Source organism: Festucalex cinctus, chromosome 10 (assembly GCF_051991245.1).
Source record: "Festucalex cinctus isolate MCC-2025b chromosome 10, RoL_Fcin_1.0, whole genome shotgun sequence".
NCBI classification, from domain to species: domain Eukaryota; kingdom Metazoa; phylum Chordata; class Actinopteri; order Syngnathiformes; family Syngnathidae; genus Festucalex; species Festucalex cinctus.
Genome location: NC_135420.1, coordinates 27,672,274 through 27,694,026, shown reverse-complemented (window position 1 = coordinate 27,694,026; position 21,753 = coordinate 27,672,274). Strand labels below are relative to the sequence as shown.

The 21,753-nt window shown below is 38.9% G+C and overlaps 2 protein-coding genes across 12 annotated transcripts in view; one reads left to right on the top strand and one right to left on the bottom strand.

Annotated features, from left to right (window-relative positions):
* Positions 1-15,877, bottom strand: part of bcar3 (BCAR3 adaptor protein, NSP family member) — a 53,260-nt gene extending 37,383 nt beyond the window's left edge. Inside the window, exons 1-3 of one of the 2 annotated variants that reach the window (XM_077535578.1) lie at positions 15,757-15,877; positions 11,972-12,100; positions 8,803-8,917 (exon numbers count right to left, since the gene is read on the bottom strand). In XM_077535578.1, coding sequence (XP_077391704.1) covers positions 8,803-8,917; positions 11,972-12,100; positions 15,757-15,801 — 289 coding nt within the window. In that variant the 5' untranslated portion in view covers positions 15,802-15,877. Of the gene's footprint in view, positions 1-2,822; positions 3,002-8,802; positions 8,918-11,971; positions 12,101-15,756 lie in introns of those variants that run through there. The other variant, XM_077535580.1, reaches the window with a different exon arrangement.
* hps3 (HPS3 biogenesis of lysosomal organelles complex 2 subunit 1) overlaps positions 1-21,753 on the top strand; it is a 60,521-nt gene that overhangs the window by 27,397 nt on the left and 11,371 nt on the right. For 5 of the 10 annotated variants that reach the window (XM_077535588.1, XM_077535581.1, XM_077535587.1 and 2 more), the window contains exons 1-12: positions 16,741-16,859; positions 17,198-17,307; positions 17,377-17,448; positions 18,262-18,355; positions 19,175-19,248; positions 19,460-19,672; positions 19,800-19,836; positions 19,929-20,011; positions 20,118-20,241; positions 20,961-21,105; positions 21,191-21,273; positions 21,372-21,543. In XM_077535588.1, coding sequence (XP_077391714.1) covers positions 17,257-17,307; positions 17,377-17,448; positions 18,262-18,355; positions 19,175-19,248; positions 19,460-19,672; positions 19,800-19,836; positions 19,929-20,011; positions 20,118-20,241; positions 20,961-21,105; positions 21,191-21,273; positions 21,372-21,543 — 1,148 coding nt within the window. In that variant the 5' untranslated portion in view covers positions 16,741-16,859; positions 17,198-17,256. Of the gene's footprint in view, positions 1-8,774; positions 8,952-16,740; positions 16,860-17,197; positions 17,308-17,376; positions 17,449-18,261; positions 18,356-19,174; positions 19,249-19,459; positions 19,673-19,799; positions 19,837-19,928; positions 20,012-20,117; positions 20,242-20,960; positions 21,106-21,190; positions 21,274-21,371; positions 21,544-21,753 lie in introns of those variants that run through there. The other 5 variants (XM_077535585.1, XM_077535583.1, XM_077535584.1 and 2 more) reach the window with 2 other exon arrangements.

The following is a 21,753-nucleotide window of genomic DNA, read 5'->3' as shown; positions in this document are numbered from 1 at the left end:
ATAAAAACGCATCACAGCCACTGTAGCAACAAATGTGGATCCATCTTTCGATTGAATACGGTGTAGTGCATGGTCATCTTTGAGCGGTTTTGGCACGGGGGCCGCCGTCGGAATTGCATGACATCACATAGCAGCTCTTAACGGTAATCTTAACAACGCTACCGCTTACAGTTCACAACTACGACAACCTTTGACTCAGTTATACATCCATTCAAGGTCTTTAGTTGAAAACAAAAACAACACTGGGTGGGAAACAAGTCCACTTTGAACAGGAAGAGGAAACGGCAGTGTCAACATTTAGACAGCAGGCAGCACATTATAGAGGATTACTCGCAATAAAACGCTAATACAACAATATCTCATGCATTATTTTTACAGTTGGTTACTCAAAGCCGCTCATGACTCACATGGACGCATTGGTGAAGGTGGAAGGTGTCATAATTATTACTCTGAATTTGTGATTTCATAATATGGGGATGTACGGACCATCACAGAGGATTTATTAGGCTTTTGATTGAACTAAATCGCAATGTTTTTAATGCTCTCAATGTGCAAACACGAGAACACACAATAGGTAAGACGAACACAAACGAGCATCCTTGGGGACTTATTATGGGGTTTCCTCTGGCTGGCTAAAAGTGTCTTCCTGCTTTGGCGTCAACGCAAAACATTTGCACGCACGCACGCACGCACGCAAGTGCATTAGTCAATCCACCCCTGGCCTGAAGTTGAACAATGGGAACGACTGTCACATGACTGCGGGCTCAGAACGAGCCTTTGTTTGTAGACAGAAAGAGGTGTCCTACTGCGCTCTTCACTACGTGGGCCCACCAGCGTGTGCGTTAGATTCATGCGGCTGCTATTAAAGCCCACAGCAGTAGCTGCCATTTAACTTGCGTGTGAACCTGGCCTCAACTCTGTCATGCTCACACAGTCATTCACTCAGCTTTGTGCAAAGATCCTTCCTTATTGACACGAGCATCCTTTTTATTTATTTTTTATTTTTTTTATTTTTTGAAGCTCGTCACCAGCAATACGGTTTTACTTCATCGCTTGCTTACATTCACGTGAACAACTCCGAATGCCACCTCCCCGTCTGTTTATTTAGATGACATCCATTGTACTTGTCTCTCTGCTGGCTAAACTAGTAAAACTGTTTCAGGCCTCAGTATGTTTGTCTGACTTTTGGTAGAAGCTGGCGTGTTGGGTTCAGTTCCCACTCGGTCGCAAGTGTGAGAGTGAATTGTTGTTTGTCTCTATAATGTTGCCCATTTGTGACCGTATTTGGTAAAATGTAAGCCAAATTCTAATTTTTTTTATTTTTTTTATTTTTTTTATTTTATTTTTTTTATTTATTTTTTTTTGCCACGGGGTAATGCCACAATTGGCAATATGGGGAAAAAATGTTAGAATGTTAGTATTAGGGCTACATTTTACTAATAGGTTTAAATGACTTCAAAACATTCAAAAACATTTTAACGGTCGAACAAGTTTTCCAAAACGTTTAAAGGACTTTTTAAAATAATTTGATCGGCTTTACCAAGACGGTCGAACAAGTTTTCCAAAACGTTCAAAGGACTTTTTCAAAAAAAATTGATCGGCTTTACGAAGACGTTCAAACAAGTTTATAAAGCGTTCAAAGGACTTTTAAAAAAAATAAATAACTAAAAATAAATAAATAAAATGATCGGCTTTACCAAGACGTTCAAATAAGTTTATCAAACCTTCAAAGGAAAAAAATAAAAAAATAAAATATATATATATATATATATATATATATATATATATATATATATATATATATATATATATATATATATATATATATATATATATTTAAAAAGAAAAAACAAAAAACAAGTTTCTCAAAAGGTGCGTGTATGTTTGAAGAAAAGACAAAAGAAAAGAAAAAAAACACATTAAAACAATACATTTATAGATTAAAATGCTGGCGATTATTCTACAAGTACAAAAGATTGTGTTTTGTCGCAATGTTCAAATAAAAGAGCAAAGATACTCTAGATAATTTTCAAAATGTAAAAAAAGTTTGCAAATGTATGTAATATGTTTTTCATCTATGTTTCTAACATAAAACATTGTACAATATACACTCACACAATATAAAATACTTCTAATGTAGTTCTGTGGAGTTTAATAAATGCGTCTGTGAAATTTGATTATAGAGATGATGCAGTTATTGTAGCATTGTTGTCAGTGTTGATATGATGTTTGAAATATGAACCACATCATCCCACTTCAGCCTGAAGCAAACACACGCCCAACAACCGCATCATCCCTCGGACGTCTTCTCATAACTGAGCGGTCAAAAGTTTTACTCACGGTCAAGAGTGTTCCAGAGCCAAACAAAACACCGGCACCTCATTAACTTCAAATCAAAAGTAATGAAATGAAATGTCATATTGACATTTGTCTCTCTACAAAGTGATTGTGCACATAAAAATAAATAAATCAGCCTTACTGTATCAAACAAATTCACGAACCCAAAGAAAACAAATAAAGTCTTTATCAGTATTCTTGTAATGATTTCCTGCTGGTGTTTCATTAAACCACCGACTCACCCAACCGCAGCTACACCCAACGTCTTGGGATGGCCACTTATTGCCCCAAAAATCCCCCCCAGTAATGAGAAAACTCATTTGCAGGAAGACAACTACATTTCATTTGGCAGTTGCAAGAACTGCGATGAAAAGTGAGGCTCACGTTTCTCATTCACGCGTTCACCTCCCAAAGCAGTCACAATAAAAAAAGATGACATTCACTAAAAACGTCTTCATTCCCACACATGCCCACAAACAACTTACCTGTTCTCGGCCACCGTCTCCTTGTGACACTTTTTTTTTTTTTTTGGCTGTGCTCCCTCCTCGAGATTCTTCTACCAAACTGAATGAATGAGCGACTCTCGCGCTGCCTCGGACAGGCAACGACAAGCACACGGTGGCAAAGTTCTGCCCTCCTCTTTCCCTCTCTGGGGAGTGATTTGTGAGCCCCCTCCTCCTCATCGACTGTGCGGGAGGAGTCTGGTCCTTTTCTTTTTTAGCCAAGTCGCAACAGCAACAACAAATTCTGCCCCCCAGCACGGAACAAAACTCCTCCTCTCATCTCTTCTTGTCCACGTTGCCCGCTCCGTCTTTTTTTTTTTTTTTTTTTTTTTTTTTGGCTGGGCTCCCCAAGAAGATTTACATGTGACCTCATGCGCGGCCCACCAAAGACACCGGTTCGGACTTGTTTGGGCGACACTCAAGGAAGTGGAAGCACTTGACTCAGTTGTTGTTGACTTATTAGTCAGCGCCGAGCGTATTCTTATCGCAAAGGCGTAAAAAATAAAAGTGGAAAGGGTGATTTATATTTCGCTGGGTCAACAGATTCAAGAGAATTATTACAAGTGCGAGGTCATCATAAGTATGCGTGGGTGTGCAAAAGTGTCAAGAGCCCCCAGGACAAACACTCTCTCCTGCCTTTGTCTTCTTCTTCCTCTGTTTTGTCTAATGTTGATAACACGTGTGCGTGTGTTTCCTTTTAAGACGAAACAACAAACGAAAGATGGTTACGATGCACATCTATTTGCTCATGAAATAGCAAGAGCCAAATGAGACTTTTTCCAGACTATCTAACACATTGAAATAGGGATGTAACGACATCCAAACACGATATTGTGGGGGCGTTGGCGATATTTAAAAAAAAAAAGATATTGTAAAAAAAAAAAAAAAAAAAGAGCTCATACTAAAAAAAAAAAAAAAAAAGAAGCACAATATTGTGCTTTTGTACATAACAGCAATGCATATAAACCACCTATAATCTCTAATGACAATATTGAGGCACTTACTTGCTAATGCAATCACACATTGATCGCTTCACAAGCAAATTAGATTCCCCTTCATCTGACAATTAGCATTTTAAACAGAAGGCCAAAACATCCCTAATGAAAATTAAATTGCACTAATAAACTAGCCACTAGAGGGTGCTAGAACTGCACAAATGGAAATCAACCTGACTTTTTCTTTCTTTTTTTTTAAACAGATGTGTTCCTTTTAAATGTTGTGAACATGACGACGACGATATTGTGGCAGTTTTAATATCACGATATCACGATATTGCCCTTATCGTGACATCTCTACATTGAAAGAAATTCCTGCAATCAGATTCTCTGGACGGCTAAAACCAAGATGATCTTGTATCTCATACAACAAACAACATGTTGTTGATCCTGACTGCAATGCTTAGAGAATCAAAAAATAAATAAAATAAATCCACTGTGAGACGTACTTTCTACTCGCATTCATTAAATGCTAGAAAACAGCAATAACAGCAGGAAAAAAATAAAATAAAAATCATTCAATCGCAACTCAATGAGTGCAAGTGCAGGTGACTGCACAGAAATCCTCAATCGTTTTCCAACCAATAGAAATGAATTTATTTTGCTCAGTAAACACGGAACATGTTGACGTTCCCGACATTGCTCAAGGATCTCTTGACTGAAAGTGGTTTGAAAAAGAAATAAGTTGACAACTTGAGTCCATATTTCCAAGCATCAGTTACAGACTTCATACAGACGTGCTAAAAAAAAATACCTGGCATTTTTGTGTGTGTGTGGGAGGGTGCGACTTCCAGGAAACCGTATGGTGAGTCAGGTTGTAATCACCAAAAAGCCCGAACCAACCACTACAGTACTTTGCTTGGATTCTGCAAAAAAAACGTTATATTTTGTACATTCTGTGTTCTCTCATGCACATTCATAAAGAGGAAAATCCATGATATAATTCTCATCCGATACTTTCATTTCAAAATAAATAGTGTATAAACGATTATGAACAATTAACTTTGTGCGCATCAATCACTTTCCTTCCACGACAACTGCAACAAAATGTGATGCAAAGACGTCGCATTTCCTTCACATGGAATCCACCGTTGTATTTTTAGACTTTTCATGCTTGATCTTGGATCAACGCCACACAACACAGGAAGTCGGCAAGTTCAAGGCTTTATCCTTAATCTAGGAAAAGTCTCAAGACTAAAATTATTATTTCCCTGCATTTTTACGCAATACGGTATGTGTCGGAAGCTAACGCCATTACAGCGCTTTCCTGTCCTTCCTGCTAATGTTCGTCCTGAGGCCAAGGCTGGATTTCATTTTCAATAGTTTACAGCAGGGGTGTCAAACTCATGTGAGCTGCATGGAGGAAAATCTACCAAGTGGGCCTCATCGGTAAAATAACGGCATGTAACTTAAAAACCATTGCCGTCAATTACACGCAGATTTTCGCTATTTGTGTGCCTGCCCTAAATTACGGAGCTGTAATCATATTGTCCCAAAAAATAATACAAATGCAAATGGAACGCGGCAACACTGAGTTGTGGACGTGTTAAATCGACCTGTTTTGCATATATATTGTTCCCAGAATGCATTGCGTGGCACAATTAATGACGTCATAAGGACGCTAATCCGTGTCGTATCTATTTGTGTTACCAGTAATTGAATTTGTGTCGTATTTAACACGTTTGTCGGTCTGTGATTAAAAAATACATAAAATAATAATAATTAAAGTGTAATTTTAAAACTGTATAAAATAATGACATCCAGGACGATTCCCCATACAAGTTGCATTGCTCATCTGAGGACTGCTTGTGAAATTACAAATTTTATATATTTTGGTTGTGGCTGGGTGATTAACTCATTTACTCCCAATAACGTATAAATGTTTTTTTTTTATGTTCTAAGTGTCCCAAAGACATATTTATACGTTTTTTTGGGTTTTTGTTTTTTTTATACTAGAGCATACAGAAGGCTTTGATCCAGCCTCTCAACTGCAAAGAACGGTTGGAGAAATGGCAGTTATTACACAAACGGCCAGCAGGTGGCAGCAGAGCAAAGGAAATCAACCAGGGCCATGTAGAAAAAAAAAGCTCAATTACATCCAATTTTAAATAGATTTGTGAAAACCGATGAAACTTAGCTCTCTTCTAATGCTAATTGCTGCAAAATGAAAACAGATAGAAATACTTTTTTTTTCTGATGAAAGAAGAGACTTTAATCTTTCTTTTGATAGGTTCCATGCTTTTATAGCAATAGAACACAATATTCTGTGGGCCTTGCAAAATCAGTCAAAATCCAGTAAAAGAGCCGGGAGCGAACGGGATTGCGAAATGTGAAAATGGTGGCGAGTGAAAGTCCAACGGTCCAATTTTTTTTTATTTTTTTTTACTTTACAAAATCATCTTGTGGGCCGGATTAAACCCCTTTGCGGGCCTCATCCGGCCTGCCGGCCTTATGTTTGACACCCCTGGTGTACAGCAACCAAAAGAATTTTCACTTTACTGGAGTTTAGGGTCCCTCTTAGGAAATTAATGAAATTGTATGTTAAAAAAAAAATGCTCAAACTACTGTGAGGAGCTAAATTTCTAATGTGGCTTTTGAAAAAGGTTTGTGAAACCCTGATGCACGTAGGTGACTTTTTACAGTGTCGGGTATAGCCGCAGAACTCCATACAACTTATAGAGCTTCTCCCAAAAATGTTGTGGCTAATGAATGTCCAAAGAGTCTATTTTGTTGGCATTCCATTCGTTACTCTGTGGGATCTCTATCAGAAAGCTACAAAATGTTTGGGCCACTCCTCATTCCTCTCGCTTTACATCCTCGTTGCTCAAACTTTACGAAAGTCAAAGTGCAGACTCGAGTCAGTTTAGATGACTCATGTACATTTCCTGGTCCTGCTTGGTTGGCACACGCCAGACACAGTTACCACTCATGAAATACTCGAATTCTTCAACGGCGTTTCAGCTCAGGACCGGAATTTGGTTCCTCGCAGTAGCTTCGTATCAACTACTTCTGCTAAAATGATTAATTATATTTACTTCATTGATTATTCTGTTTTGACAGATCCCAGATTATTTTTGACTGGTGACTGTTTCCAGATTTTTTTTTTTGGACTGGATCTCCTCTGTTTTGACAGATGCCAGATTACAGCAGAATGTTCATCATCTGTGGTACCAACACACACAAACTGACTGAGGAAGATATTTACAGTACATACAGTAGTTTTTTTTTTTTTTTTTACAATATTGTGACCTTTTTAAAATATCGCCAACCTCCACACAATATCGTGATAATTATCGTATCGTGACGTTTGTATATCGTTACATCCTTAATAAAAACTGGACTAAAATCTATGGACATTTTAGTTCATGAACAAAAAAAAAAAAAGAGATGAAAATATGATTTTGTTTAAAAAAAAAAAAAAGACTAAAAACATTGACAGTTTTGTTGACTAAATCTAAATGAATTAAAAAAAAATCCTGGACTAAAAGACTAAAATGTTAGATTTATAGTCAATTAAAAATAGACTACCGTAAATAAAAACGGGATGGGGTGGACTAACTATGATGAAAAACTAACAAGCGTGATTGAAACTGGACTAAAACTGAGACTAAATTGAAAAATGCCGGATAAAATTAACACTATAGGATAATAATGTATTTTTAACTACAGACACACGCAGATATTCGACACTTCAATCTTGAACTCGCGTTTTTGCAAAGGTGAAACGAATAAGCCTTGAGGACGGAGTGTAAATATAGATGCGGGTGTTCTAATTCTTGAAGGTGCTCTCGCTGGAACGCTCTTATCAGTCTGAAATGTTGACTTGACATTTTCGAAGGATGCTTTGTGTGTGTGTGCGTGCGTGCGTACGTACGTACGTGTTGCTGCTGCCCAAATCTGGCCTCTGCGCTTAATGACAGGGGTGGCAGTCTGCCAGGCAGACACATAATAGTAGCTGGTGACTGAGCGACTTGAAGTCGAAGCCGTTTCACCTTAGCAACGCTCTTTAAAAGTGTACGACGCGGCGCTGGCGGTCACGCGGCGACCCCAGGAATTTGAAAAAGACATGTTGCTTGACAGGTAATCTGTGAATAAGTTATGGTGGTTGTTTTTTTTTTGTGTTTTCTGTAAAGCGCTTTGTGACAGCTCAGGCTGTTTGAAAGTGCTATATAAATAAACTTGAGTTGAGTTGAGTTTAGGGATAGACCGATTATCGGCTGGGCCGATTATCGGCGCCGATATTCAGCATTTTGACACATATCGGCATCGGCCGTTTTGAAGAATCCTATGGCCGATAATAAAAAAAAAAAAAAAAAGTGTTAATTTCAGGGAAGCTTTCATTTTCATTCTTTGGGAACTCTCTGCACTTTCTGTTTTTGTTTGAAATTAATTAAAAGTAAAAATTTAATACTTCAGATATTTTGAAATTTTTGGAATACTTTAATTTGTGTAGAAAACAATTGATTGTTTTGAGATCCCGGAACTTGTTAGATTTTAAAATAAGGTGTCTATTGACTAAGATTAATAAAAAAAAAAAAAAACTCCCAATATTTTACTAACCCTAAAAGTTGTTTAATTGCCATATGTTTTAAAATTCAAAAAAAACAAATTAAGAGCTGGAGTTTGTACTTTCCAAATTTTGATGTTTGTATTTTCCCCTTTTACGTGAAAATGAATATCGGCTCCAAATATCGGCTATCAGCGTCCTTGACGACTAATAATTGGTATCGGTATTGGCCCCAAAAAAAACCCAAAACAAAACACATCAGCCTATCTTTAGTTGAGTTGAAAAGCTTGTGGCATGTTACTAAAATTATAGAAATGTAAAAATATCGGATTCTCATACGTATACTGTGCTTTTGTTTTTAATTGCCGCGACAGAAAAGTCCATCGTAATGTAAATCAATCAAACTGTGGTTTGTTTTGTCTACGTGTTCAGGGACGAGCGAGTCTATTCTGCGGAGTACCTTTCCGCCTCTCCCGCTCCAGGAGGAGGCGCAGGGAGGTGAGGAGGTGCAGCCGATGGAGGTGATTGTGAACGCCGACGTCCAAGAGGTCGCATTCTGAGAGGTGCAGCAGGTCCTGCAGAAACACAAACAAAAAGCCGAGAGCGCACGTGAGTCCTTCAGAAATGGTTGCGTTGCCATCTTGAGTTTGGCGTTTTTCTTTTCCCAGTCTAAAGTCAACAAAAAACATGACTGAACACGTGAGGTACAAATAATGTCTTACTGTAGATTTTTCAGGCTTTACAACAGTATTTATGTTTCTGACAACTTTCTACTGTGTACATTTGAAAAGTGATCATCTCTATATTCGTTTTTCAACCTCCGGGGTCGAATATGTGCAATAGGAATTCATAATTTATAACGGAGCGTATGGCGTTCCACAGGGTTCAATTCTGGGGCCTCCGATGTTTTCTTTGCATATGCTTCTCCTGTGTCATGAAGGGGTCATGTCAGGGTTATGTTTGGGTCATGCAAGGTTTATGCTTTTACTGTCGTGACTAGGGTCATGTCAGGGTCATGTTTACTGTCATGCAAGCGTTATGTTTGGGTCATGACCGTGATCTCAAGTGTCTGTTTTGAACTGATGTAATCGGCATCCAGTTTCAATTGGTAATACGCTACGTGATGTCAGGAATCTTTATCGGTATGTAACTATGTGGTGTCAGGAATCTTTAATCTCTTTATCGAGCCAACAGCCAATCAGATCGATTCACTGTCTATATAAACTGTCTGAGAAGTGTGTGTTTTTGTCGGATTATTACCCCTGTTCCTCTGTGCAACTCTCATTGTTTCTCGTCCAAGTCAAGTTTGTTCCACGCCTCTCGATGTGAATAAACGGATCCAACCCCAGCACATAACATCCTGGGGTTCGATCTTAAGAAAACATCTATGGTTGTTTTCAAGCGCTCGATAAAGTTGATATCAATCTAAGTGTACAAAATACTTTTTTTTTTTTTAGCTTAAGCTGCACACGATGTTTAGCGGAAGATAAGAAACTCCAAGTCTGTCTAGACAAGTTGCTGTCTCCGGCAGAGAATGTAAACTCCCAAAAGTGTGCCATCCCCTCCCCCTCAACCTCATCCTGTCATTACGGCATTGCTTTTAGCACATGCCCGCCACACTTCAACCTGCGCTCTGCTATTAACTAAAAACGCCGGCTGAATAGATGAATGAGGGAGAACCAGAACAACCTTGGCCAGTACTGGACGTACACGACACGAGTGTACAGAAAGATAAATGTACGCACTGCGTCATCACAGGACCTTCACAACTCACACCCGCACAGCTCAAGGACTTGTTGTTTTGATGATATTAGCCCATACAAACACTTCTTTTTTTTTTTTTTTTCTTCTTTTTTTTTTGGACTACACATGCACACGGTGCATGGTGTTTTTCTATCTCCCCCTTCTTTTGTCTCATCTCCATTTGTGTCCAAATCCAGATTGACATGTTTTTCTTCATCTGGTCATCCAAAGCCGAACTACAATATAAACTCTCAATCCTGTCCGGCAGAGTTGATTTAACCCTTTGACTGCCAAACCTTATCCAAACAAACAACCCCGACAGTGCCAGCCGATTTTCACTCATATTTCAAAGCAAACACAATATTGGATGGTATAATTACATAAACATGGTGAAATTTGAAAATGGGTCATTTGAGTGGCGTAAGCGAAAATACAAAAAAAAATAGAGAAAACAAGCTTTTTGTGAAAAGATACATTTTTTTTTCGCACAACAGTGACTTTGATACGAATATTTTTTGTTCACTGACACTCTGTGAATTAGATTTAATGTGACAAAGGCTTTGAGCATTCATGTCATCCTTGAAAACGTTCGAGTGCATCAGATTCGTCATGTTTCATTGTAATTCCATACACCATTGAAAATAGATACAATGCTGCCATCTGCTGGCCATACTTAGTGGTTGTTTTTGATTTCACAACCCCAATGACAAGGCAGCGCTGCGCAAGATGTTGCACTGCCCAATGAGAAAAAAAAAAGAAACAAAATACATACTAAACGTCAATTAACGTTTATGGTGGAATTCATTAGGATTTTAGAATACGTCATTAGACGTTTTTGGCAGTCAAAGAGTTAATGGATGTGGATGGTGTTTTTTTTTGTTTTTTTTTCTTTCTTTCCATGTGAATGCATGTTTTGTGTATGGAAATTAATAATCATTCCACTTGTCAAAACAATTGTGTTTTGAACGAATATTTTCCAATAACCTACACAAGTTTCTTTCCTCACTTTTCTCGGTTTAATTGATCCATAAATTGGCGTTGTAAATTAGAAATCGCAAACCGTACGCTTTAAAACGATTACTTAGCGTCTGGCCAATGTTGACGGTGTCTACAGGCGAAGTCATGCAGTACTAATCGGATGGTTAAGAACCAATGAGCTGGACATTGTTGATATAATATCCTGAAAAGAGTCAGTGGTGCTGCGGGAATCCATTATGGATGGAGGATAATGATGGAAATTCCTTCACTGACATCTATTGAAAATGTGAAACTAAAACTAACGAAAAAACTAAAAAAATAAGAAAAAAAAACAATTACAAAAAAAAAAAAATGAAAATGCTTTTTATGTTTACAAAACGAATTAAACCTAACTATAATTATTGCAACAATTTATTCGTTTTCATCTTTGGTAATTAATTTAATACATGAGCCTTTGGGGACGATTTTAAATGTGATTTGAAGTAGATTTGTTTCGATATCAACCGGAATAAGGACGATTGAAAATGTGTCACACAGAAGCGACGTCATCTAGCAGCAGCCAATAGAGAAGCACCTTCAGATGACGTCTCTGGCATGTTTGTTTTTGAGTATTGCGCGCAAGTAATACAGTGGCCCCTCAAAAGCTGTCAAATTATTGTTCTTGCACTCGCCTCGATCCAAAGAAGACGTTTTCAAACTTAAAAATAGACTCCATAATCAGAGACTTACCACGACTGGTAATTTCCCTCATCTTAATTAAGGTCACCTCCATTTTACAGTATAGTAATTGGCCAGACTTTAGAGTTAAGGGGCCAGGCTGGAATTGCGACTTGCGTGATAAAAAGATGGATCGGCTCCGTTATTACATATCCAAATAGACGTGCCCCACCCTTTTTCGGCTGCTGTACCTCAACGCCATCATATTCTTGTTCCAGCGCGGTGCAGTATTGCGGCAATCCCAGCTGACTCAGCCATCGGGAGATCGACTGGTGCTTCATGGTCCACAAACGCACACGCTGAAGCTCTTCAGATGGATCCTGAAAGAATAGAAGATCACCCATAAAATCAATCTTCATAATCAACCATGAGACGGAGGACGTTTAGAATTGTGTATATACGCCAAGGTTATTTTCGTTAACTAAAACTAATGAGAAAAACTGAAACAAAAATTCCAAAAACAATTTCGTTAACGAAATAAAAACGAAAATAACTGAAACTTCATTTTATGTTTACAAAACTAAAACTAACTACAATTATAGCAAAAATGTCCTTCGTTTTAGTCTTTTGTAATTAATTTAATGCATAAGCATTTGGGGATAATTTTTAAATATGATTTTAAATATATTTATTTTGATATTAACCACAATAAGGACGTTTGAAAGTGTGTTACGCAGAAGTGACGTCATCTAGCAACAGCCAATAGAAAAGCACCTTCAGATGACGTCGCTACCATGGTGTTTTTTTTTTTTTTTTTTTTTTTAATATTGCGCACAAGTAATACACTTTTTTTTTTTAAACTAAACTAAACCTAAGCATTTATTAAATAACAAAAATGTATTTAAAAAAAACTAACAGAACCACCATGAAAACAAATTAAAACTAACTAAATTTCAAAAACAAAACTCTAAACGAAATAAAAACTAACTAAAATTAAAAATTCCAAAACTATGATACCCCTGATATACACCAACTTTAGGGGAGTTTGCATTTTTTTTGTACAGCTAAAATATCCCCCCCCCCCCCCAAAAAAAAAAAAAAACTTTGATGGGACTAAAGTTGGGAACAGACTTGTTTAGTTAACGCTCGAAAGTTTTATGATGGTCAGAGTTTGAATGGATATACTCAAATCCTTTGGGAGAAAATAGATTTCTAAATTTGGAAGACAAAAAAAGAAGTTTTCCATGGTAATAAAACATCTGCTCGTTTTGTGCTTGCCATCGGAAACGGTAGGAGCCATCGCATGCTCTTCGTTGCTTGTCTTGATTTTATTCTACGCGTGTGAGGGATTGTGGCGACGCGCCATTGCCAAGGACGGGACGCACAGAACATTAGCAGGAAGAGAGGCAGTCACCCCACACTCACGCAATTACCTGAAGCGATATATGACACTGACTCTTAGCAAAAGTGTGTCCAACCAATACAACCACTCGACACGGCTCCTCGCGCAATCCCATCAAGCCAATCAGCGAACGTGTCATCGTGCAGGTTCGAGGAGTCCTTTTATGAGCTCGATGGACTCCTGTCAGGTGTCCCGACCCATTTCCGGGTTCGCCTCGCGAAAGCGGTGGACATTTATTTGAAGGAGGATTCGGCACTTGAAGACAAATCGATGTGACGATATCCAACGACTTGACGGAGGAACCCGACATTGTCGACAGGAATCGGATGGCGAAGAGGTTTTGCCTTGCCATCTTTTAGCCAGATGATGATGATGATGATGATGATGATGATCAACAACATCCGAGCTGCCGGCACTGTCTGCTACACAGATGGATTTTGCATTCTATTGTGTCGAGGTTCCAAATAGATGCGAGCAGTTTCGCTGGTTACGCTATGAATGGGGGATTGTTCGTCAAAGAAAAAGCTGCGCTTCAGTGGCAAAGGATTTGAGTTTTGATTTGCCAATGTTGGAGATGCTGTACTAGTGTTAATTATTGGCTGCCATTTTAAATTGAGTTTGTTTTAGTCCAATTTCAGTCCTGCTTATGAGTTTTTATCACAGTTAGCCAACCTCATCTCATTTTTATTTAGTCCATTTTTATTCCACTATAAATCTAGCATTTTAGTCTTTATTTTAGCCCAAGAAAATATTTTATTTGTCTAGTTTTAGTCAACAAAAAACATTTTACCATCCTGTTAGGTTATTATATACAGTATTTGCTAAAATGCTTCACACTCGTGGAATTTAAGTGAACAATTTTGCACCCACTTCTTGATATGAACTGTACCAGACAGTGTGGCAGTGTTTTAATGTAACTAGAATTTACTTCTTTTTTTTTTTATAGTCCAGTTTTTATTAAGTGAAGAACATGTTCGTCTCGTCTTCATTCGTCGACGAAAATGCAAACTGATTTAGTCACGGTTATTGTTTATTAATGAAGGTTTTAGTCTCGTCTAGTCTAGTTTTAGTCTGGTGAAAATGTGTGTTGACGAAATGATCTTTGTTTAGTTTTTGTTGACGAAATGAACACTGTGCTGCGCGAGTGAATTAGAATCACCAATTCACCAACCCTTGAGCAAGGCGTCATGACTTGAAACCTGGCGATTGCTCTCGTCAGCATAAACGCGCGAGTCAAATGAGCTGCGGCACGTCCTCGTCCCGTTCAGCGGCGGTTGTCGGAGAAGGAGATGCCAGTCAAACGCAATCATTTTCACACGGCTTGTTTACAAGTCCGAGCACACGCTTGAACGCATTCCGAGCGGCGCGAGGAGGAACCGAGAGCACAAAGTCGTCTCCCGAGAGGGTTCCTCTTCTTTCAGTTGCGTTCTTCAACTTTTCTCTGACCTCGGCTGTTTTCCCATGACCACATCTCTCCAGAGTGCTGCCACAGCATCCAATTTCTCATTGAATATGATTCTATAAATAGACTCATCGAGGTCCCTGCCAGTGCGGTCGTGAGCCAAACAAGCTTGGCTATTTAACAACATATGACAAAGTGAATAATGGAATTGACGTTTTTTTTTTGTTTTTTTTTAGGGGAAAACAAACTTCAGCGTGGCCGAGACTGCATCAGGGAGGACAATCTCCTCTTCACTCGGTCACTCTAATGCCTTTATTGGCTGCTGTCTATATGGCGCAAGGGCATCTGTTTTTACCAATCACATTAGACCGACTCGCACAATCCAAGCAATTGAATTAAGGTGCAAAATGACATCAGCGCCAAGCATTTTGCAGCAAACTATTTTTGGGAGACCCCTTTTTTTTTTTTTGTTGTTGTTGTTGCTGTTGTTGTTACGCAATATCACATATTTTCAGTGTTACTCCAACTGAGATGTTTGAATCCATCCATCTTTTTTTTTGTATCCTGATTTTTATCCTGTTCAGGTTGGTTGGGATCTGGACCATACCCCAGCTGAACAGTCATTTAAATGGCACATCAACAACAATAATAATAATAATAATAATAATAAATTGCATTTGGAAGTGCCTTTCAAGACCCTCAAGGATCCTGTGCAACAGTTCTAAACTAAATTTGTTAAAAACGAAATTCTGCAGATTAAATAGAATTATCACTTAAAAAAAACAAAAAAACTAATAAAACAATTTAAAAAAAAAATAGAAAAAAATAGCATTTCAGTAATATCATATACCCATGAAGAGAAATTGTATCCAGTTAAAATCAGTTGACTTTAAATGGATACAATTTGGTTTGCAGGGTATCCAAAGGGATTCTGAACGTTATCTGTTATGCCATAAAAAAAAAAAAGTTTGCAGTCAGTCATGTCTCACGCTCTATCGTCCATAATTCTATTATTGCAGTGTTGGAGCCATAAATGTTTGCGAGAACCTGCCATCATTAACTGGACTTTCATGCAAAACTACACCACAGACAAAATACTCTGCTTTAGAGTACAGAAAGTTGTCTTTGTTAATTGCTTTGACGACAATAAATCCACAGTAAATTGGACCGTTGGGAAGTAAGTGTAGAATACAGCACAAAAAAATATGAATAGAAGAAAAATTGACACCTACCTTGCGAACTGCAGAGCAAGTGAAGCTTGCAGTGGACTGCAGCATGTGTGCAGTCTGCAAGCGAGCGCTCACAACTGGGAGGGAGCCTGCACAAGTTGCTCATGTCAGCCACTTGAACTGTCTGCAAAGCCGTCAAAACACACAGCACAAGCCTGAGAGAGCAATTGAGGATTCCTGCATGTATCACTGAAATGTATTAGTTGTTACATAATTGTATTAATTTGTGTCATACAATGTCAAATGAGAACTACCAAGACATTTATTATAACTATTTCTTTGTTGTTATCCGTAATACAACATCCCCCCCACCCCCACTTTCTTGTTTCATTTGTAGAAAAAAAAAAAAGCTATTCACCAATTCACTCAGCCTCCAGGGTTCACCAATTCCCGTCCACGAGGTCCCGAGTCCTGCAGGTTTTAGATGTTTCCGCCAAATAGCACACCTGATTCATGTAATCATCTCATCGGCATGCCTGATAACGATCCTGATCTATAGTATCAGGTGTGTCGGTAGGCGGAAACATCTCAAACCTGCAGAAATCCGGACCTCGAGGACCGGAATTGGTGAACCCTGTGTTCTTGTCTAAAGTCCAAATCTACCTGCCTTTGGCCAACGCGCCCCCTGGCGGGCGTTATGCACACTGCACAGCGCTGTTCTTCAAACTGAAGCCCAAAATTGAGCTGCACAGGAACTTAGTAGTACTTAGTAGGTCATGAGACAGGACACGTAGTCGACTACGACTACAATTAACTACAGCTCATTTTAAAGTTCGAATTAATTCACATGAATTCAACGAAGCTAAATTCAAGCTAGATATGCACATAAGTAGTCCATAAATATGAGACTCAGGGGCTCTTGTTTTGAGCTAGCTGACTCTATGGCTAAAACTAATTTAATAAAAGGATTATATTTAAAAAACAAACAAACTAATATGAATCAATCGCGTCAAATACGACACGGGAAAAACAAGCCAATGGGAGTAAGGGGGCGTGTCCACCGTTGTTGTGGTCGACATCGACTTCCTGCTTTGCGGCGTGAAAGCGCTCAGCTGCGGCTAACGACCATGAAGGGAGGATAAATACTGCATTACACAACTAAACAGGTAGCATAAATACGTCTTGTGTTCATTGTTATCGTTTTGTAAACGCGCTGCTGTGTATAAGTGGAGTGTGAGCAAAGCGGGGAGAAAAAAAAAATGCGAAAACGAGCTGAAGTCAAAATGTTTCAGCCCCTGATTCAACTCACAAGATCGCAGCATGTGATATTGATTACAGGAATATCACACACACACACACACACACACATATTTGCCTGTTCGCTGATTTTGGTGCATCACATGCACATTTGCGACCTAAACATTGTGGTTGTTCATTTCCAGTGTTTTGTTTTGTTGCATTGTAAGAACTGAATGTGATGGCTTATTTCGTGTGTTTTTAACAGGGTGCTGCCGATGAGGGAGAAAAAAAGAACAGAATTGAAAGGTCTTAGCGTAAACAAACATGGTGCACGTATACAACTGCCATCCTTACGCCTCGCAGCAGATAGTGCAGGTCAGTTTTGTCAAAACAGTCAACCCGCCATGTCATTTATCATCTAATATTGCTTGTCCATGTGACCAGGTGGAGCAGGAACCTGGTTTGGTCTGCTGTGGGGGCGGAGCCTTGTTTGTGGTAACAGCTGGAGGATGCAAGGTTATTACTATTACTGTATTTTTATTTTATTTTTCTAGAATGAATGAATGTAGCAGGTACACTATCTGGGTCAGTTGGGTTGAAGTCCACATTGATCACATTAAAATGAAAGCATTTTGTTGGATGAACATATTCATATGCTGTACAAAAAAGTCTGCACACCCCTATTTATATGCCAGGATTTTGTGACATTTAAAAAAAAAAAAAAACGAGACCTAGATAAGTCTTTTTAAAATATGTGCATCTTTTTGAAAGTGAAGGTGTGTAGTCGAAGCTTTCAACAAACGGGAAGAAGAAGGAAAAAATAGGGAGAAGTTGAAAACAGGAAATGCATGCAAAAGTTATCTGCTTTTACTGGTGAATATAAATGAAACGTGCATAATTGAGTAATAATGTTCAAATTTTAATGTTTTTTTTAAATAGGGAGTTATGTAAAATTACTGGCAGAATGTTGTGGAAGTGGCGCAGCAACTTTGCATGTTAATGAGAGCAGAAATGTTTTTCCTCATTAACGTTTTTATGAATGAAACAAATTCAGTTGTGCTTGAATTTATGTAAACTTACAAGCGCATCTGTAAATGTACAAAAGCTAAACGTCTCTTCATGGCACAAAAAATTCTTAGGAATCGTCACCAAAATTCACCTGCACGTCTTTACTCATATCAACTTCAACCTCTGAAAATATCAAAACAATTGTGTTTTTGAATTTTCTTGGCCATGAAGCCTTTTTCTCGCCATAAGTTTACAGACTCCGCCCCAGGGTCGTCATCGAATCACTTGTCAATGACTGAAATGTTTTGTGTTTGAAATCAGGTGGAAGCCTACAATCTGGAGCAGGAAGGCTGCCCACTTATCTGCCGCTTTGCTACCATGGGCACTGTGACGAGCATCCTGCATAGCGACATCGGTATACTAATTAACTCATTGACTGGCAGCCATTTTCACTGAAGCAACCCCCCCTTCGCTCCCGGCTGTTTTGCTGGATTTTAGGCCCACCACAATATTGTGTTCTATTGATTTAAAAACATAGAACCTAGCAAAAGAAAGATTAGAGTCTCTTCTTTCATCAGGAAAAAAAAGTATATTTCTATCTGTTTACGTTTTGCAGCAATGGGGTATATGCCACGGAAGAGGCGGGACTGTTTTTTTGCACAACAGTTTGTTTCCGGTTCGGTTTGCGACTTGTGGGCTGCGTCAAAAATACTTGTGCTTCCCACTTTGTGCACGCAACCCGGACCAGAAATAAACTGATGTGCAAAATCACGTCCCGCCTCTTCCGTGGCGTATACCCCATTAGCATTAGAATATAGCTGAGTTGCATCATTATTCACAAATCTATTTAAAATTCAGAGTAATTGAGGTTTTTATTTCAACATGGCCCTGGTTGATCTCTTATACTCTGCTGCCACCTGCTGGCCATTTTTTGCAAAAACAACCATTGCTTCAACTGTTCTCTGCGGTAAAGAGGCTGCATCAAAGCATGAAAAAACAACCAAAACAAAAACACGTATAAATACGTCTTTGGGACACTTTAAAATAGAACGTATTTATACGGTTTTGGGAGCAAATGAGTTAAGGAAAAAAACAAAAAAAAACGTATAAATACGTCTTTGGGACACTTTAAAATAGAACGTATTTATACGGTTTTGGGAGCAAATGAGTTAAGGAAAAAACCAAAAAACAACCTTCCTTTCCTGAGTTCTTTCCTTGTCCCAATCACATGTAGGAGACTACCTGGTCACGATTGAGGAAAAGAACAGCGCCACCTACCTGAGAGCCTACACCAACTGGCGTTACCAGGTGACTTAGAAATCCACTTTTCAAATGCTTCGATGCGAATGTCGCAGGAGTGACAATTTGAAATGAAACGGCCAAATAAATCTTGCGTTCGTTGCCTCCTTCTGAACAACGAGGCGCTCTATTCTGACTTGTGGAAGTACTATCCGTACGGTGTGTATTGTACTATATTTGGTTTCACTGCCCGCGTTTGTTCTCCGCGCGACGTCAACAGGCGGAGGAAAAGGCTCGCGTCGGGGTGCGCTTGTTGGGCCACCTGCTGCGCGGGGCGTCCCAGCGGGGCGGAGTCCAGATGGAGATCATCGAGATCCCCTTTTCGGAGCGCCCCGTCGCCGTCGCGTGTTGCTCGGTCACGGGCGACCTCCTCGTCGGATGCGACAAGAGTCTGGTTCTGTTTATCCTGAGACGACAGAACCAGCAAAACACGGTAAGCGCAAAAACGGGTTTCAGATGTTTTATATGATTTTTTTTTTTTTTTTTCTCACTTGAGCTTGTTTTCTCATCCACTCTGCTTTTGTTTGCGTTTGTGATTTGTTTTTGTTTTTCAAACCCAGCAGAACATGCCGCAGCAAAGCACCAGTCAGAGTCAAGGTAGCATTAAAACTATTTTGGATTTGCGCTAATTGTTCGCATTCATTCTCGTACGCTTTCCCACTCTGGCGTTTCTCGTTTTTTGCTTGTAGATCAGAGCTCAAACCAAAACGGTTCCTGTCTTGACTTTGAACGCTCCGTCATCCTGCATCTTCCGGGAACCAAACCGAAGCAGGTATCTTCTGCGCCTGCGCTTTCTTTTTTTTGTCGCGATGAAATTGATTCTGTTATCTGTTCATTTCATTTAACTGAGGTCTCATTATCTTGGTGCACCCCTCCAGGTGGCGCTGTGTGCAGGTTATGTGGCCGTGCAGGCTGAGCTGGAGGTGCTGGTCCTAAAACTGGATTCTGATTATGAGCCGAGGGATCCGGGGCTGGAGGAATCGTCGGAAGCGCCAAAAGATGGTGATTCAATGCAAAGATGTCTGTATATATAAGCAGCTAAGCGAAAGTTGTTTTATTTTGTATTTTTTTCCTTTCTTTATTTTTTTTTTTATATCTCATTCACTCCCAGCTGTTTTACTGGGTTTTGACTGATTTTGCAAGGCCCATAGAATATTGTGTTCTAGTTCTAGAAAATCATGGAACCTACCAAAAGAAAGATCAGAGTCTCTTCTTTCATAACGAAAAGAAAATATATTTTTGTCCGTTTCTGTTTTGCAGCAATTAGTATTAGAATATAGCTAAGTTTCATTATTATTCGCAAATCTGTTTAGAACTTGTGGGGAAATCAACCTGTTTGAAACATTGCCCTGGTTGATCTCTTATACTCTGCTGCCACCTGCTGGTCGTTTTTGTAATAACTGCCATTGCTTCAAATGTTGTCTGTAGTTCAGAGGCTGCAACAAAGCTTTCTGTATGCTCTAGCATTAAAAAACAAAAAACAAAAAAACACGTATAAATACATCTTGGGACACTTTTAAAATAGAACGTATTAATACGTTTTTGGGAGCAAATAAGTTCATCAGTACGCAGGAAATGCCTCTCAGTTCCAGAAACGTGCTGACCCGTGTTTTAATCTGTGCAAACTACAACCACATTAATACTGTTTGTATAAATCAGAGCAAAAAAAAAATAAAAAAATGTTTTTGCACGTGTGTGTGTGTGTTTGCGCACAAATGAAGCTGAGGAGCAGATTGACTTCCTGCTCCTCCCAAGACACCAGGAGTTGCTGGGTGAGCGAGCGAAAGATTGTGACATCCCTGTCAGCATCGAGAAAACGGGGCTGGACGATGGAGGACAAAACGCGTTCAAATATGTTCTCTTCAGGTGTGCGTTCGTAAGAATGTTCAAGGAAGGTTTTTTTTCATTAGATTCAAGTTTTTGTTGTGTTTTTTTTTTTTTCCCCCTGTAGGCGTTTCACTCCAGACTACTTTCAGGGCTGCAGTGTGGAGGAGACGCAGCTTCACTCCCTGAAACTCCGCCCCTTATTTACAAGTGAGATGATTTGTTTGCAAACCCACAGAAAAGCCACCGTTCCAATACCCATTTTTTTTTATTTCGACTCGATATTTGCGTCCTCGTCCGCCGCGCAGGCGGCCAGTCTGCGGTTGAAGAACCGACTTGCGTGTTCTGCTTCTTCTCCCTTCCCACCGCCGGCTACCTGTACAGCCTGAAGGGCGGAGTCGAGCTCCTCTCCACTTACCAGTATCCAGAGAAGGTCTTGCAAGCCGTGTTGACAGACCACCTCTTGCATGTCATCACCAAGTCAGTACAATTCCTTTTTATTATTATTATTATTATTATTATTATTATTTTTATTATTTTTAAAATATATATATATTTTATTTTTATTTTTAGATATTTTTTTTAGTTGAAAGTGAGTCCAATTTCTTTATTGTTTTTAATTAAAATAAATAAATATATATATATATATATATATATATATATATATATATATATATATATATATATATA